Below are 16273 nucleotides of genomic sequence, written 5' to 3' on the forward strand. Positions count from 1 at the left end.
GAAGATTGCATTGCCCAAATCTCTTGAAATGCCATGTTTGGAGCAGTAGCACACACTTTATCGAATCAAATCTGTGCTGGCTAAGAAATGGGAGTGAATGACCTCCCAGACCTTTTTCAGCTGTAATGCTGTGACCCATGACACACCAGTTGACGTAGTTATGGCACCGATGTTTGACTTCTGTCCTGGGCACAGCTGTCACAAAGATTTGGATGGGGCTGTGGAAGCGCTTAATCCAGCAATTTAATCTGGCTCTGTGGCAGCTCTGTGGCTGCACAGAGAGGAGGGAGCCTAGGCAGCTCCTGGGTTCTTGCTGTGCTGCCAGTTGAAGGGATTTCCAGGGCCACCACGGTGAGCAGCTGGCCTTTCCTATTTTGCTCACTCAGAATTCACGCGTCAGATGATTTCTAAACTCACAATTTTCAAAATGACATAAAACTCTGTTCTTGTCCCACAGTCCTGCAAAACCCTTTGGCTGATAGGGGCAGGTGTTCATTTTGCTAGGTGTGATGAAAAGCTGGCCCTAGAGCTGCTTACTTTTCTTTTCTTTTATTGAGTTCTTACTGCAAAGCACCTTTAAATCTTGCAGTGGCTCTGCTAAACTGGATTCAGTTGGGAAGCAGGAAGCTGTGTGCTGCGTACTGACTGGCAGCACAGGCTAATTAATTGCACAGTGATTACATTCACACACCTGCCCCGGGCTGGCAGAAGGTATCAGGTTGCTTGTTGGAGGCAATAATAATGACAATGGTGGTTTGAATTACTTCACAGTGACTGTACACTGAAGTAATGTACACTATGACTCATTGCTTTAGAAACCAGGAGCCACACTTGCCAATTGAATATTCCCAGAAGTCAGCAGAACAGCAAGGGGATATAATCCACTGAATTTCGTGCAGGTGAAGGCCTGAGCATACCTTTGCAGGGGGTTTAAAAATATTGCCACAAACCTGCTGACACTAAGGGCTTCCTGGCTGGACTATATGCGGCTGGTCATTCTGAATTTCCCTGAGGCAGCTGAGACACACAGCAATTGTGTGAAACGGCAGCAGGTCTTAAAATGTGTTCCAGCTGGCTTGATACTGAGGGAGAAAGACACAGTCACAAACTCCATGTGCCAGGTGATAGAGTGACTTTTTTTGCACCAAAGCTACCTGGTACCTGAAGGGATACCACTTGGGACAAGCCAGCTTGTGACTGCAGCTGACATGTGGAAACCCTTCAAGCACAGCAAAAGAGGTTACCAGGAGCACCTGAAACAGGAGGAAAAGATAATCAAAGACTCCTGAAGTCAACACAGCAGTCCTGATGGAAGTTGATAGTGCTGTTAATGCCTGTAGTTAAAAGAGACAATTGGGAGCATGGAGCTTCATGGAGAAGGGTGAGATGACAGCGCTGAGATTAAAAGACTGACAGAAGACTCACAGGTCTGGCTCACATCCTGTGTCACAACCAACCCAACTGGGCTTGGTTGCAGGGCTCTGTGCCACTGGTAATAGAGGCAGATCTCTGTATCCCTTTCCTTCATAGTCACCTTCTTTCCTTACAGGAATAATCGGAGTTACACGAGCAGCAGCTAAAGCACAAGGCTTCACCCATTGCAAGAGACAGAGCTGCCTATGCTTTCTTTGGTTTGGTATCACTTCTGATTAGACAGGTGTTGAGTAACACATTTAATGTAGGTAGCTTGGTGTCCAAGCTGCACGGACTCAGTAAAAATCTTTATTCAAACACATGTGAATTCATGTGCTGTTACTTTCAGTTCATTGTGAGGGAAGTTATGCAGTGCCACAGCTAGAGGACATCAAGCTTCATTTTGCTTCCATCTTAGAAATGGCCATTTTTTTATGCCATCTACTTACTGTCATAAACCAGCCCATCTTTGATCACTTGATCAGTTCAGATTAAATTATTCCAAGATGAAGGAGAAGGATGCATTTACTCTCTGGACCTGGCTTTTGTCACCTAGCTGGGTTCTTATTTCTTTCTTCCAACAGGTGAGTTGGAAGAAAGTGAAGTGAGACCCTGAACCCAACCTAGCTGCAGGAAGAGCTGCAATGCCTTTGAAATTCTAGAGTTGTTTCATCATAAAACAGAGTATTAGGAAGATGGGAAGGCAGCAAAGTGATATATTGAAAAACCCATAGCACAAAAGCTAACTTTGTGTGGCAAATGTGAACCCTGACTTGCAGAAAATTCAGGTTTTAATAAATGCTTTTTCATAACAGCCAAGGGATCTGACAAAAGGCAAACCAACAAACAGAAATAAAATAACCAACAATGAAAAAACCCAAATGTAGAAAGAGAATCTGAGATCTTCAGGGATCACACCCAGCTAATTATCACCCTCTAGTCAGAAATAAACAGGTTTCTTGTTGTCTGACAGGCAGAAAAAGAGGGAAAAGATGCAGGGTGTTAAGCAAGCCATGAGAGCTTCTTGCATTGTAAGGTTCTTGGATGAACATAAAAACTGGATAATGGAAATGATGCGAGCAGTTTGGTGTGTCCCATGAGGCAGGCTTGCCTGTCCAGTGTCCTTCCTACCTTGCAGAATGCTTATGTTACTGGTCCACCCTGGTGACAAGTTTATAGCTGAGGAAGTTGTGCTTCTCAGCTTGTGGTCTGTGGAGAACCTGTGGTTGGCAGAGCACTTCCTCCTACTCACTGGTCTCCTTGTTCCTACTCTACTTAATTGTCCACCCTTCGACTCTTTGGTCTTTGGTATACAGCTGACGCTCTGCATGTCCAGGAGTTTTGGCTCAGCCTGGGAAGGACCAAGCTTAGCAGCCAAGGCATCAGCTCTTCTAGCTGCCAAAAGGTAAGACAAACCAAGGGTCTCCTAAACACCCTGACACCTCATAGCTCAGCAAAACTCCCTGTTTCCCACCTACTCCACTTTCTGTTAGAAGCACCATCAGTTTCAACAGTAAATTTTGCACTCTGCAACTGAAGTCTCACTTCTGTGAGCTTTTCTGTACCTGCCAGGGATTCCCAAATGCCCGCTTCTGTGAAGGCTAGCAGAGGTTTGCACATAGCTGGACCCTGTTTGCACATGGTCATAGAAGTTTGCCGAAGTGGAGCAAGTCATCATCCTGCCAGGGAGCTCCATTAATGGCACAGAGGAATCAGGTGATCAGGTGTGGGACAGCTCACCTACCCTTAAACCACTCACCAATTCACCAAGCCCTCACCACCCTGGTGAAAACCAACAGAGCAAGTTACAAAAATTAACAAGTTCTGCTATACTTCAAGGGCAAAAAGTGTCATGGCCACTTGTGGAAGAGCTCTAATTCATGTGTCAATTTATTAAGTAACAAGTAGCCACAGAGTTTTCTGCTCACATATGACACCAGATTTGTGTCTTACACAGTACGTGGCTCGGCTTGAAGGTCTGATAGATGTGCAGCACACTGGAGGAACTGTGTGGAGTTGCACTGTTGCCTGCAGAGCACAGAAAGGATTGCTGGGCTAGCTTGAAGGAGCTGAGCCTCAGGAGCAGGCTGTGCACAAACACATGGAGCTCACGGGCAGAATGACCAAGCTTGTGCTAAGCCCTGGTGCCCTGGCTGCTGCCATTACCAGGTTTAAAGCTAACACATGTGTTTTCCTCCTTACTTCCATAATGCACACAAAGGATGTGACTGCAGTTTATCGACATTTGAACTGAGCAGAGTCTTGCCCCTATTGAAAGGTGAGGAGACGGGTCAGCTCTCCAGAAGCCTTGCTGGAGGAGAGCTACTGATGCTGTGAGGGACATGTAATCACTGTCCCTCATCAGAGCACACACCTGGTGTTCAGGACCAGTGATGGTTCTCCAAGGGCAAGAGCAGCAGGGCCAAGTAACTCAGGAACAGAGAAGTATGGGGTGACTGCAGTGCTTCCCCATAAACCCTTCAATGCTGCTTCCTCCTAAATTAGTCAAGCTGAACTGTATGTGCCTATAGAGAAACAGCAGCAATACCCCTGTCAGACCCTCTTGTCTGACCTTGTCAACAACCTTTCAGCAAAGAGTGCTCTCAAGGAGTGGGGAGCTGCAACTAAATGTTTACTAGGTTTCCTGCTTCTCCATGTTTCCTAGGTTCATTTGGTCTGTCCCTCCATTTAAATACACAAAGTCATGTATGCTATAAAGAATCGCATATGCATAAAACCCTCCAAAAAGTACAAGCTAATTCATATTACTGATCGTTCCCAGGTCAGCTCTACTAACAAACAAGCCTTCTCACACACATTCACAGCCATGGCATGGGCAGAAACAACATAAAAAAAAAACATCCAAAAATTCCCTGAAGGAAGAGCCCTTCTTCCAAAGCCCTCCCCTGTTTTTTTTCCCCTTCAGTCTATGCCACTTCCTGCATTCAGGAGCAATAATGGAATATGCTGCCTGTGGCTCCACTCTGGACTGGGGCTACTATATCCAATTGGGGTCACATGTGTTGGCTGGTATTCACAAACTGTACTGCTGCCTTTATGTAATCTTGTATGTATATATTTTGCACTCAACAATTTGTCTCACAAACATCAACTGTCTTTTTACTCAGTCAAAGCATACTTTGGCAAGTCAAAACCACTTTGCAGGTTTTATTAGGTCTACTCCCTTCCTAACACCCTTAATGATAAGTTGTTCTTCCCCACATTTATAATCAGAGATTTTCAGGGCATTTGTCCTTTGCCTATTTTTCAAACCCAAATTATTCTCTTTGGAATTTCAGTGTATCAGCAAAACCAAAGGTTTTTCTTTGTGTTCAGGCAATGAAGGATCGTTTATACTTCTGCAAGGCCCTTCCTTTCAGAGAAGAGAGCTGCTGAAGCACCAGCCAAGGCAGGGTCAGAGTGGCTAAAGAACAGATATTTTCCTCAACAAAAAACTGCAAACATGTTTGCTGGATAATTCAACTTCTCTGGAAAAGCTTGTGCAGTGCACGAACCAGAAGCAAATCTTGTGAAGAAGAGAAAAAACTTCCTAAGCTTTAAGACTATAAGGAAAGCCCAGACCTCCCTCACCCTCCCATGTCAGTGCTTGAGAGGGGCCCAGACGAGCCACAACCTGGAGAGAAGGGCTTGTTTTCTGCATTCCAAAAACACCTGAAGTGTTGGAAGCCTAGAGCACCCCTGCTTTTACTGAAGGGTCAAGGTGATGAGCAGAGGTTTTGCCCCTTTCCAGCTCATCTGGACAGGAAGGAAGTCAGGAATGGAAACCCAGGGAATGCTTTTCTACATTGTAATCACCTAACAAAGAGGGGAAAAGGAAACGGAAAATAAAGTAGAGGGACAAATTTCCAATTCAAACTTTATTAAGAATAGACTGCAGTTTAGCTTTCATAAAGCCATTCTGTTTCAAACCCCATATATTCAAAATTATTTGAAATTTGCATGATGTGTTAGAGCCAAAAACCTGGGCAAAATACTTAGAGAAACATGAGACTGGTTATGAAAAGCTATGGCCTTGCTCACCCTGTGAGTGGATTGAGTGTAGACATGAGAGGCTAACCACACAAACTTGCATAACGCTGAGCAGTTTTCCTCTGTACTAAGAAATATCTGCAAACGCTTATCTCAGTCATGATTTGCAACTAGAAATGGTCGTTTTGCCAAGGGAAGTAAATCCACTGGACTTTCATTCTGCAGTATCTGAAGGAGCAGAGTGCAGGACTTCTGAGGTCTCTCCTCTCAGAAGGCACCCCAGAAAGTGACTTGCTTACACACAGATATTCATGGTTTGGGTAAGATTTCCTTCCAGTGTCAGTGAGAATGGATTTCAATATGTGGTGCTCTTAGGGAAAAAAATAAATATCTAAATCTGTGAACCTACTCTTTCTCTGTCCTCCTTAAGCCTTACTCTAGCAGTTTCATATGCCTCTTTAACTTTGATTAGGCATTAGAGAAATGTGTTTATTTCTTGCTTTATTACCTGATAGGGTCCCTGCCTGTATTCATACTGGGGCAAAGTTAGAGATCTGCTTTCCTGAGGGAAGGAGAGGAAGAAGAAAAGGGCTTGTTTGGGTATTTCAGGGATATGGAAAGGTGATGAAAGGACATGGTCCCTCACCACCTTCTAGTGGTGAACACCTCCAGAACACCTAGAAACAATTAGAAATTCAGGGTGGGAGAGGTGTTGTAGTTTGCTAAGTTGAGGAACCTGCCCTGTGGGTGGCCATGGCCCTTGTCATCCTGTGCTGGTGGGACAGCCTGGGACCAAAGGGCTGGTTAGTGGAGCAGTGTCAGAAACTGCTAAAATGCCCTGCAGTGACTGACAGCTCAGCATGTGACTACAGAACCTGCCAAGCAGCAAGGCAAACCTGTCAGCTCCACCAGACACCACCAAATACCCACACTGCAGCCACCCCCACCTCCAGGCTGCTATTGCTTGTCTGACACTGGGACACTCTGATGCAGGGGGCCAGTGGAGGGAAGAAGGTTAGTGCAGGGCACAGCTCTATGGCCTGGCTCCCTGCTCAGCTTGGTGAGGCCTGAACAAATACAAGACTTGGATTCAGCCCAATGGCACCAATCACCCTTAATTACTCCCTGGAGCTGCTGCTTCTCCACTAAGACAGAGATCACCATGGGTGCATAGGTACCTAAATGGGACACAACAATTAAACACCTAAAGTGAGGCAGGATAAATCCAGACTAGACCTAGACAGCTAGCTCTAATAGCAAAGGGAGACAGCAGAATTCCCGGCCAAGGGACTAACCCCATCATCTATCCCTGTCTCAGGCTGCTCTTCACAGCACCCCTCCTGCAATCTCTACTGGTTTCCCAGCACTGAGGACCCATCTCTGCTGGGAGGGTAACAGTCATTTTCCCTTTTGGCTGGAGAAGTTACCAATGAGATCCAGCCTAAAACTAACTACTTTCTAATCCTAAGAAAGGATTAGAATGGGAATTCAGGACTGAATAACACAAAAATGTTCTGTATTACATATTTGTCCTACGGACAGAAAGGAAAGTTGCCCAAAGCCAAGCTCTATCCTGTGTGTTGATTCAGCAGGAGAAGCTCTGAGCTTTGCCTGGTTTCTTGTTTTGTGGGGGGGTATCAGGAGTGACAAATTCCTTGAAGAGAACTCAAGGGGGCAAAAAAGGAAAGAGAGAACAGAAAGATTCTTGGCAGGCAAGATGAAAGGTTGGGCCAGGTCCCAGGCTGTCATTTAGCCAAGTATGTATGACAACTTTTTTTGCCTAGAAGTCTGCTAGCAATTTGCAGAACAGTGATGCAGGTAGCCAGCAGTGCTGTCTGTCTCCAGACTCTGCTATTTGTTGGTCTCTCTCTGTTTCCTTGGTGAATTTTTCCAAGCAGCAGAAAATTTAGTCCAGTTCACAAGGGGCTGCAGCTGCTTTCTGTTCTCCCCAACAGCTGCTTTTACAAGAGAGAGACTTCAAAAGACTGGCTTTCTCTGGAGGGCCATGGGAGGGACGTACATGAGCTGTGTGGATTCCCTATATTTGGCAAAGTTTTCCCAGCATCCACAAGGTTGTCTGTATTCAGTTGCTTTCAACAAAGCACTTGAAATTCCCCAACAATTTATTAGACTTGCAAAAGCAAAGAGAAAGTACTAATTAACGTGGTCAGGAGATAATTTCAAGCAGTTAGACAGGTCTTCCAACCCTACCAGGAGATACACAGACCCCAAGGAGTCACCTAGAGCAAATCCCAGCAGCCCCACCCTTTGCAGGATCACTATCAGAGCCCGGATTCCAGGCCTGCCTCAGAGAACAACTCTTAGGGTGGGGCTTCGTGCTCCTCCTCATCCAGGGCAATGGAGGGTACTTCAGAAAGAGCACCACTTCCACACCCCTCTAACACACCACTTCTGCTTCAGCTGTAGAGGCTGTGTAAACACTGAGGAAGCTCCATAATCAAGCAGGGAACTCATCCACCAAAAAGAAAAGGCTTTCTGAGAAATGGATTCTGCTCCTAGCATCACCCCAAACTTAAAGGAAGGTCTGGGGAAGATCAAGGTTTCACTGCTTAACAAGGATCCAGGCGATTGGGCTACAAAGTAAGTGACTATAATCAAATCAGCTCCATTAATTCGTGCCTCAGTTTCCCTTCCTATAGTGACAGTACCTGCCTTCAGCTGGTTGTTGGGAGGCTTAATATCCATTAAACACCCAGAGATCCTTTCATACACACAAGGACTTTATATTAATCACACAATGTGATTACAATTACTGGAAACATTTTGTCCCCTTTTAAGTTACTAGTAATACAGAAAGCAGAAATCCTTTATTCAGACATAAATGCATTCCCTGTTTAGCAAAAGACTTACAGAAAGTCTGGGAAAGGCACACACACAGGCATGTATATATTCATCTATTTGAAAAGAGCTGCATTCCATAGCACTCCCTGGCTCGCGTGCATCTAACAGAATGTCTATTTAGGAAAATGTGACTAGCACAACCAGCTATGCAATGCTCACATCTGCTAATCCTTTACTGCTCAAGTAATCATCTTCACTTGCAAAAAGATTTATACTATTTTGGGTGCAGGCAAAGAGGAGCTAAGCACTTTGAAACTCTTGTGACTGATTATATTGAGGAAAGCACTGCTTTTACGTTCCCCTCCAGCAGGGTATAGAGGGATCTTATTTCTGGAGGTGGGTAGAACTACTTTAGATAGCTCAGACAGGTACAGAATGGACAGAGGAAAGGCTTGTGGCTACAATATTTACCATACTGGGTGACACTTGTACGTCTATTTCATTTGCACAGGTTAAACAGCACTGCTCCCTCGACCACAGCTGCTTTGCAGTGCTGTGTTACCAGGTGCTTTCACAGACACATCCTGCCCTAAACTTCACGGTTAAAGGACACCAGCTGAAAGCTTGCCTTGCCTCTCTGAGATGCAAACACCTGGCAGCCTGGGATGGATTCTGAACTCAGCCAGCTCGAACTCCAGAGAGTCACTCCAGACTGACACCAGAGCATGGCTCCAACTAAGCCATGTGCATCTGTGTGGTTTAGGAATTCCCCTTGCCAGGGTGGGAGGAAGGGATTGGCACTTGCTTTCCTGCACTGTATGAGCACATCGGGGTTGCCAAACAGAGTGGTGGAGGGAGAGTGGAGTGCCAAAAAAATACAGCATACACACAGGCAACCTTGTATAACAGCCCTGCCCTCCACAGCAGATGGGTGCAACCACTGCACAAGGACAACTCTCCTCACCCTTGTGTACCCCAGGCAGCCCTCTCTGGCTGGGAGTCATAGATGCGGTTTGACAGATTTTGACCCTGTGCACCTTTTTCGGTGGATAGTTCTCCATGGATGCCTGCCTGCCTGTTCGGCTGTCTTCTCACCTTTGTGCAGCCAGATCAGCGTCAGAGCCAGGGTGTGCCCAGCAGTTTTACATCTCCCACTTTGCAGTACAGATGTGTCCCACCTAGTAACAATGAATTTCAGAGTACTCCACTGCTGGCTGGCTCTCCTGGAAAAGCTGTGCACCCTCATTCAAGTGTTGTGTATGCAGGACAGGACTTGGTCATACATATCCCCTCAGCCACTTTGCTCTTCAAATTCATGGGGGGACCCCTCTGGTTTTACCCCACAAGTGCCATACAATGTCCCCTGTGGCCCATGGCCAGTACTTCTGGTAACCTAACCTAGCTTTGAACAAGTTCTACAGCTCAGAGAACACACTCAGGAACACAGGCCATGCCTCCTAAGGTTGTGCAGGCATTGCCTCTTCTCATTCAGCAAATTCTGGAGAAGAAAGCACCTTCACTAAACCTCTCATGTACCTGTGCCTAGATTTTAAGAAAGACATTTTCTTGTACAGGCAGACAGGCAGGAATTATTTTAGAATATTAATGTTTGACTGTGTTTAACGTTATAGAAGACGTAACAAGCATTCCAGATGTCTCCAGCTCAGACATAATAATCAACAAATACTAACAGTGGCAAAAAAAAAAATCACTTACCTGTCCACATACAACCTCCCTTAAAGTTTGTGAAACTGGGGAAACAAAAAATTGGCAGATTTGTGATCTCCTCATCCTCAAATTAAACATGCCATAAAGGCTATTTCTCCTAAAACATATATAATTGATTGACCAGCAGAATTTTTGCAACAGATCTTGTAACCCTGAGAAACTGGTGTACCTACCCAACCTGAGCAGAACAGTGATTTTCAAGCTCTTCTCCTATTAACATCAGAATCATCTTGCCTTTGACACCTTAAAAACTCTGAACAAATTTTTATTAATCAATTCTTGTGTTGCACTGGTGATTTAAGTGCTGATACTAAATTATTACTCATATCTGACAACTGTGGTACAGGGAGTATAAGGTCAGCAAGCACGAGGTCTTGACTTTTTGGATGACTTTTGAAAATAACCACCATTTACTTAGGGGTGTACTTACCTACGTATCTGCATTGCAATAGCATTCCCTAAGGATAAAGTAATGCTCAAAGCTGGAGTGGGCTCCAACCTCCCTTACCTGAAACTGGTCCAGTAATGCAACCTGCAGGTGTGGCAAACAGATGTGGTCACAGCATCCCCAATCCACCTGCCTTGGGGACCAGCTCCAGTGTGAGATGCCAGCCAGTCAGAACCCCATGGACAAAGATGCAAGGGGAAACAGGTGGGTTTTGTATTTGGTCACCAGAAAAGCAATTCTGTAGGGACCTGTGAGAGGTCACAGGAGCTCTGTGGGGGGTGGGTGTGTTGGGGTGGGTGGACAGAAGTTAAATTAAAGACAACTGCGGGATTTTTTTCTAGCTCCTGCCTGGCTCCAGATGAGCATTTACTCTAGAGATTCCTCTGTGTTACTCATCATGAAACACCTACCCAACACCACAGAAAAAAACAAACCTCAAAATTAGGATTAGGAAGTAATGTAGGACACAGACTGAATTGCAGACCACTGCAAACCAATGCCTGTTTTGAGATACAAGATTTGCAACTTCATTGCCCTTCTAGCATGATTTCGCATTAACTGCTTCTGCTGGTTCTTGAAAGCCTTCTTAAACTCTCTTCTGCAGTGAAACATAGTCTCCTTTCATTCTTGTTTTCTCAGTTTTGATCTAGAGAAATCTGAAAGTCTTCTTTGGTAGTATGAATACTTTAAATTTTTTTATAATGATCAAACATCTCAGCTTTGTAACTATTTCTGCTTTAATTCCTCAGAAGGAATTAAAGGCTCCAGGTCAGCAAAATAATCTATGATTCAGCTGCTCCTCTGAACACTGGGAATGTCAAGATCAGGTCCATCTCAGCACATCCCATCCCCTGTGACTTTAGGACCACCCAGAACTGTTGACATTATAGCAAGAGGCATCATAGCCTCTCTTCGGTCTTCTACAGAACATGTGCTAAACATGCTTTCCCCTGGTTCTTTCTAATCTGAAATCTAATTAGAAAGAATATAATGACATATCAAATACCTAAATTCATCTTCATTAATTTGTAATTCCTCACAAAGGGCAACTGAAACAATCACAAACATACAGACACCCTTCCCTACACAGGGGGAATGCCTTTTGATACAGTTGGAAAAGTGTGATAGACTTCTGGGACACCAAGGGCTTTTGATGACCGTATCTGCACTCTACCTGCACTAGAATTTGACCAGACATTACAAACAGCTGCCTGTTCTTTCTAATTACCCTTCCAAAAAGCTATTTCTTTCTGTTCCCAAATGGAAAAAACCTTCTCCTTCAAAATTATAAATGTCAAAGGTCTGTGATGGACAATATTTTGTCCAAGTTTCACTAAGGCACTTTGGTTTCTGTGCTCTTTATCAATTGGCCCAGACAAGCATTTAAAACTTTCCCGCTTTTTTCTTCCTAATGGATTTGGCTTAGGTATTTTCTTTTATGTCTATTATTCAGGTCATTTTGGAGATTTTTCTGAGTCTCACAATCCTATATTGTTGATCTCAGAGAAACCATCTATTTTTACTGATGAATGAGTGGAAATATGGACTTACTATCATTTGGAAATATGCTGTAAAATAGATAATCTCTAAAGTACCTGGACCATGTACATGTGGTTTGATAAGGGATGGAGCCAGCCCAAATTTGTGCCAAGCAACACTCCCAGCTGGTCTCCAGGACCCACTGCTTTACGTGAGTACCTGTGCACACAGAGCAAGGGAGATGTGTGCAACTTACATGTACATTTTTCAGCCTGTGTTGCCTCTAGGTTGGAAAGCCAGCAATACAAACCGGCACGTAGCCATTTAGGTCAGGAAGTGAAAAACTATATTTAGCTGAACCTGTAGTAAAATGTAGATGATTAGAATATTGCTTACAGTTGTGCCCCCTTTCCTGTGAGCACTGGTATAAGACTGACTGCAGTGACGAGAAGTTCCTGCTAAGGGACTATATTCCCACTGAGGTCTGTCCTCCAGAAAACAGTGGGACCGTTGCCCTCTCTGCTACCACCAGTACCACTGCACAACGTGCTCCAAGCATCCACTGATTTTGGCAAGGACTCACTTACTGGAAGCGCTGGAAAAATCATGTAACAAGTGAGTGTGGTTGTAAAAAGCTTTTCAGTTAAATGAATTTCAGGAGATTTTTGTCTCCTCCCTACCAAATTCAGGTAGCTTTGGAGAGCACCTCCTTTTTTGTATCTTTACGGTGATATCCCAATCTTGGTGCAATGCATCTTGAGCACAGAGATTTCCTTCCTGAGGAGCACCATCCCCCTCAACTGGAAAGTGTATCCCTTATCAGAGCTTGATAGACAGCAGGGATTTAATAACACTGATTTGTTTCCAGTTGCCTGAGCCGTCCCTTCCCCATTTAAACACCACATCTCACAGGTTCTGGGTGGAGGTTTTCTTTGAGGAGTACTTTGCATTGGCTCCAAGACTTCCAGAGTCTGACAGGACTTTTTCCACTGATTCAAATAAACTGAGATTAAACCCTTTACAAAGGATGGCTCTTGATGAGTTTCTAAGAATTTTTTTCCCTGGTAAAAGTTGGTATAAGATTTATTTACTGCACTACAGAGACATATGTGTAGCCTGGGTAGAAGAACCCCTTGATAACAAAGCTCTTGTGGCCGTCTAATAACAGCAAGGTCATGAGTTTGATCCCTGTATGGGCTACTCGCTCAAGAGCTGGACTCAACAATCCTTGTGGGATCACAGAATATTCTGTGAATCTCTGAAAACTCCCATTCCAGCAGAACTCATGGTTTTCACAGCATGCTTGGTAGGTTCTCTGGTCTGCTCTACACAGGAAATCAGACTAGACAATCAAAACATTCCCTTCTGAAGCTAAAATCTGTGAACCTATGATAGTTGTTCAGTTTACAGTTCGTCCAGTGCTTGACGTCTTGATGTCTACATTCAGCACATGAAATCTGTCAACGGTGATGGTGGGTTTTGTGCCAAAAAGACATGTCACCAAAGAGCTGCACAATCGTTACTTCATTAGATAACCCGGTGTCCCAGAAATGAGAACCACTGTAACCCACCTCAGCCATCTGAAACACCCATTATCTCAAAGATGTATTCAATATTTACTTATAGCATCTCTGTCTCAGCTGCTGTCTGCTCTACTCATCACATCCTCCATACATTTGCCAGATGTTGGAGTGAAGGCATATATCTTTACATGAAACCATGGTCACCATGGTCAAGCAGCTCACATTTCTCCAGATGTTTTGTGATCTCACCACTTATTAATGTTCCTAGGAGTTAGCCTGACTCTAGGTGAAAATTAGTGGTTAAATTTCCCTGCTTCTCTCCCATAGCATTTTGGAAGAATTTGATTAGGTTGATTTCTACCCAGCCCCTAGCTGCACTTCTCCCTCATTCCTCTCTGAGTAGCTGCTAATTCTGGAGGCAGATTTCTCCCCAGTGTCTTTCTGATATTTCACAGATATAAATGAGCAAAACTTCTTTATGGATTTACTACATGCAGAACAGACCCTAGTCCTTACTAGGAATGAATGCACGGATATTTCCAAGTTGCTGGGGTACTTCCATGACAATTTGCACTGCCATAGTTTCTGTGCATGTGAGTAAGCTTTCCCTTTTAACTAATGTTAAAACTATGCTGAGCAGAGGGGCAATCTCAGCAACTGCTCATGCAATTTTTGTGTACAGAATTTTAAAATCACGTCCAGATTCTCCATCAACACCTTGCCTTAGGTTGCCATTTCTTTTGAAAGCTATGAACTCCAAATACTTTGCATAATTTGCACCTAATTCAGTGTAACCATAACAGGAAATCAGCTCAACACCATTTAGAAATGTTTCTAATTCTGTAACGTGTTGGAAGCCACAATGTATGCATGCTAAAGTGTAATTTTGAGGATCTCCAGCGATATTATAGCACGTAAACAGAAAGAATTAAAATCGATTTTAAAACACCCAAGTTCCTTTTTATGAGTGGGAGATAGATTGAAAATAAAGACAATCAGTTAATGAAATAAAAGGTCATTCTTGTCTAATTTTTCAGATGCTCAAAAACCTATGAAGAATGCATGCAGCATGCCCATTGATGCTTCAATATTCCTCCAACCACTTGATTTACAGTCCAAATCTAGGGTGTATGGCTTGTTTACTTTCTCCTGCAACTCTAGACTGAAAACAAACCTTTGCAAGCATGTGGCTCCTTTTGAATAATCTCAGAAAGAGATAAACGAATTTATCTTCCCGTTTATCATACTTAACATCTTAACTGTCACAAATGCAGGGAATAACTGCAAAGTGCAAATTCTTTGGTTTACCATCTAGTAAGTTCCTCTTGCCAGTCTACAGGGAATGGATGCTTTCATTTTTTCCTGATGGCTGTGTGATCTTTGTCCCTCAGTGTTTAATATTACATGGAACTGAGGAATTATACCTTGAAACAGGAGTGGCATTGTTCCACTTACTGCAAAAAACTGAACAAGGCAAAAGCAGTGACAATGGCAATGCAGGGTTCTGCCTCCATCCCCCCGATTCTGTGTGTATTTGGGAAAAGTGCTATGGTGAAACCATCACACACTGGCCTATCAGCAGCAATTTCACCCCCTTTTTGACTGAGTGTGTTCTAAGTAGGGCAGCACCCTCAGCAAATGGAAATGCAAGTATCCCATATCTATCCACCCACCCACAGAGCTGGTTCTGCTGGACCCATCACAGAAATATCTAGGAGCTTTTCTTCATGGAAAACAGGCTAAGTGTGTCAGACAGATAAGAAAAATTCTCAATATCTGGTATTATTATGGTTTTCCAAGCAGGGGGAGGGGAGGGTGACTGACAGTTTCAGCAGCTATGTAATTTTCCCCTCATTGTTTACAACAGGAAACAGAAATGCCCAGCTTCAGCATGGGCTTTATGATACAACCAAGCCTTGGGAGGATATCCTGGAATCCCAGTAGCTAGCTGACTGTTCTCTGAGTCAAAACCCATTTTCTCTCCCACTGTTTTCCTGGGGCTTGTTCCTGCAAGGTGCAGTGTTTTCTCCAGAAGTAAGGGAAGCCTGTAGTCTTTTCCTGACAGAAAGTACATTTGAAATCTCCTGGGAGTCTGGGGACAGGATTTGTGTATACCTTAGCATGAAGGAACTGGAGTGACCATCAGCTCATAGGGACGAGCCCTTATCCACTTCTGCATTTGAGCAGAAACAAAGCAAGCCTCCCAGAAAAGCTTTGTCACATTTCCAAAACTAAAGAAGTCCCATTTTCTGTCCTTTGCCCCAAACTGCAGCTTGGGATTCAGCCTTCTTCCTTAAATAGTTAAGGTTCAAGCTAAATAAAGGTATTGCAGTTTGTTTTTAGTTGGAACTTGTCAGTTAAAGGAAATACTGTAAATTACAACACAGTCATGCCACACCATGGTGACTGTGTAACTGGTAACTCAGCAGTCAGCTCACAAATGCAGCCGAGAACTCTTTGTTAAGTAGGAAAAGGAAAGCAACAGCTATTAAAAATGAATAGTCACTAAAGATTCAGGACTTACCCTGAGTCATCCTTGGCTCCCTTGTCTCCTGCTGATGTTTTCATCATTACAGCAAACTTTAAGGCACTTTCTGTATCACAGTGGCTTGAGAGTTCCTCGGTCAGAAAAGCAATTCCATCCCATCGCTGAGCAGAACTTCCACATCCTCAGGTTTTGTACTGAAGATGGTATTTCAAGGGCGTGAGGGGGAAGATGTGTAAAACCAGCTTCAGGCTCAGTAGTATCGGAGGGCAGAGGACTAAACAAGCACTGAAATGAAAGCAAACTACCAAGAAGATCCGATTTTAGCCTCTCTTATTTCTACTTCCTGTATTTATATGAACGGGGGATTTCAGGAAGAGGCAGTCTTTGGTGGTCAAGGGGGTG

The 16273-nt window shown here is 44.0% G+C and overlaps 1 protein-coding gene across 1 annotated transcript in view; it reads right to left on the reverse strand.

Annotated features, from left to right (window-relative positions):
* Positions 1-16273, reverse strand: part of RIN3 (Ras and Rab interactor 3) — a 67606-nt gene extending 51333 nt beyond the window's left edge. Inside the window, exon 1 of the mRNA XM_048305404.1 lies at positions 15908-16273. Within this exon, the coding sequence (XP_048161361.1) occupies positions 15908-15954 (47 nt within the window). The 5' untranslated portion in view covers positions 15955-16273. The remainder of the gene's footprint in view (positions 1-15907) is intronic.

The sequence above is a fragment of the Corvus hawaiiensis genome, chromosome 6 (genome assembly GCF_020740725.1).
Source record: "Corvus hawaiiensis isolate bCorHaw1 chromosome 6, bCorHaw1.pri.cur, whole genome shotgun sequence".
NCBI lineage: Eukaryota > Metazoa > Chordata > Aves > Passeriformes > Corvidae > Corvus > Corvus hawaiiensis.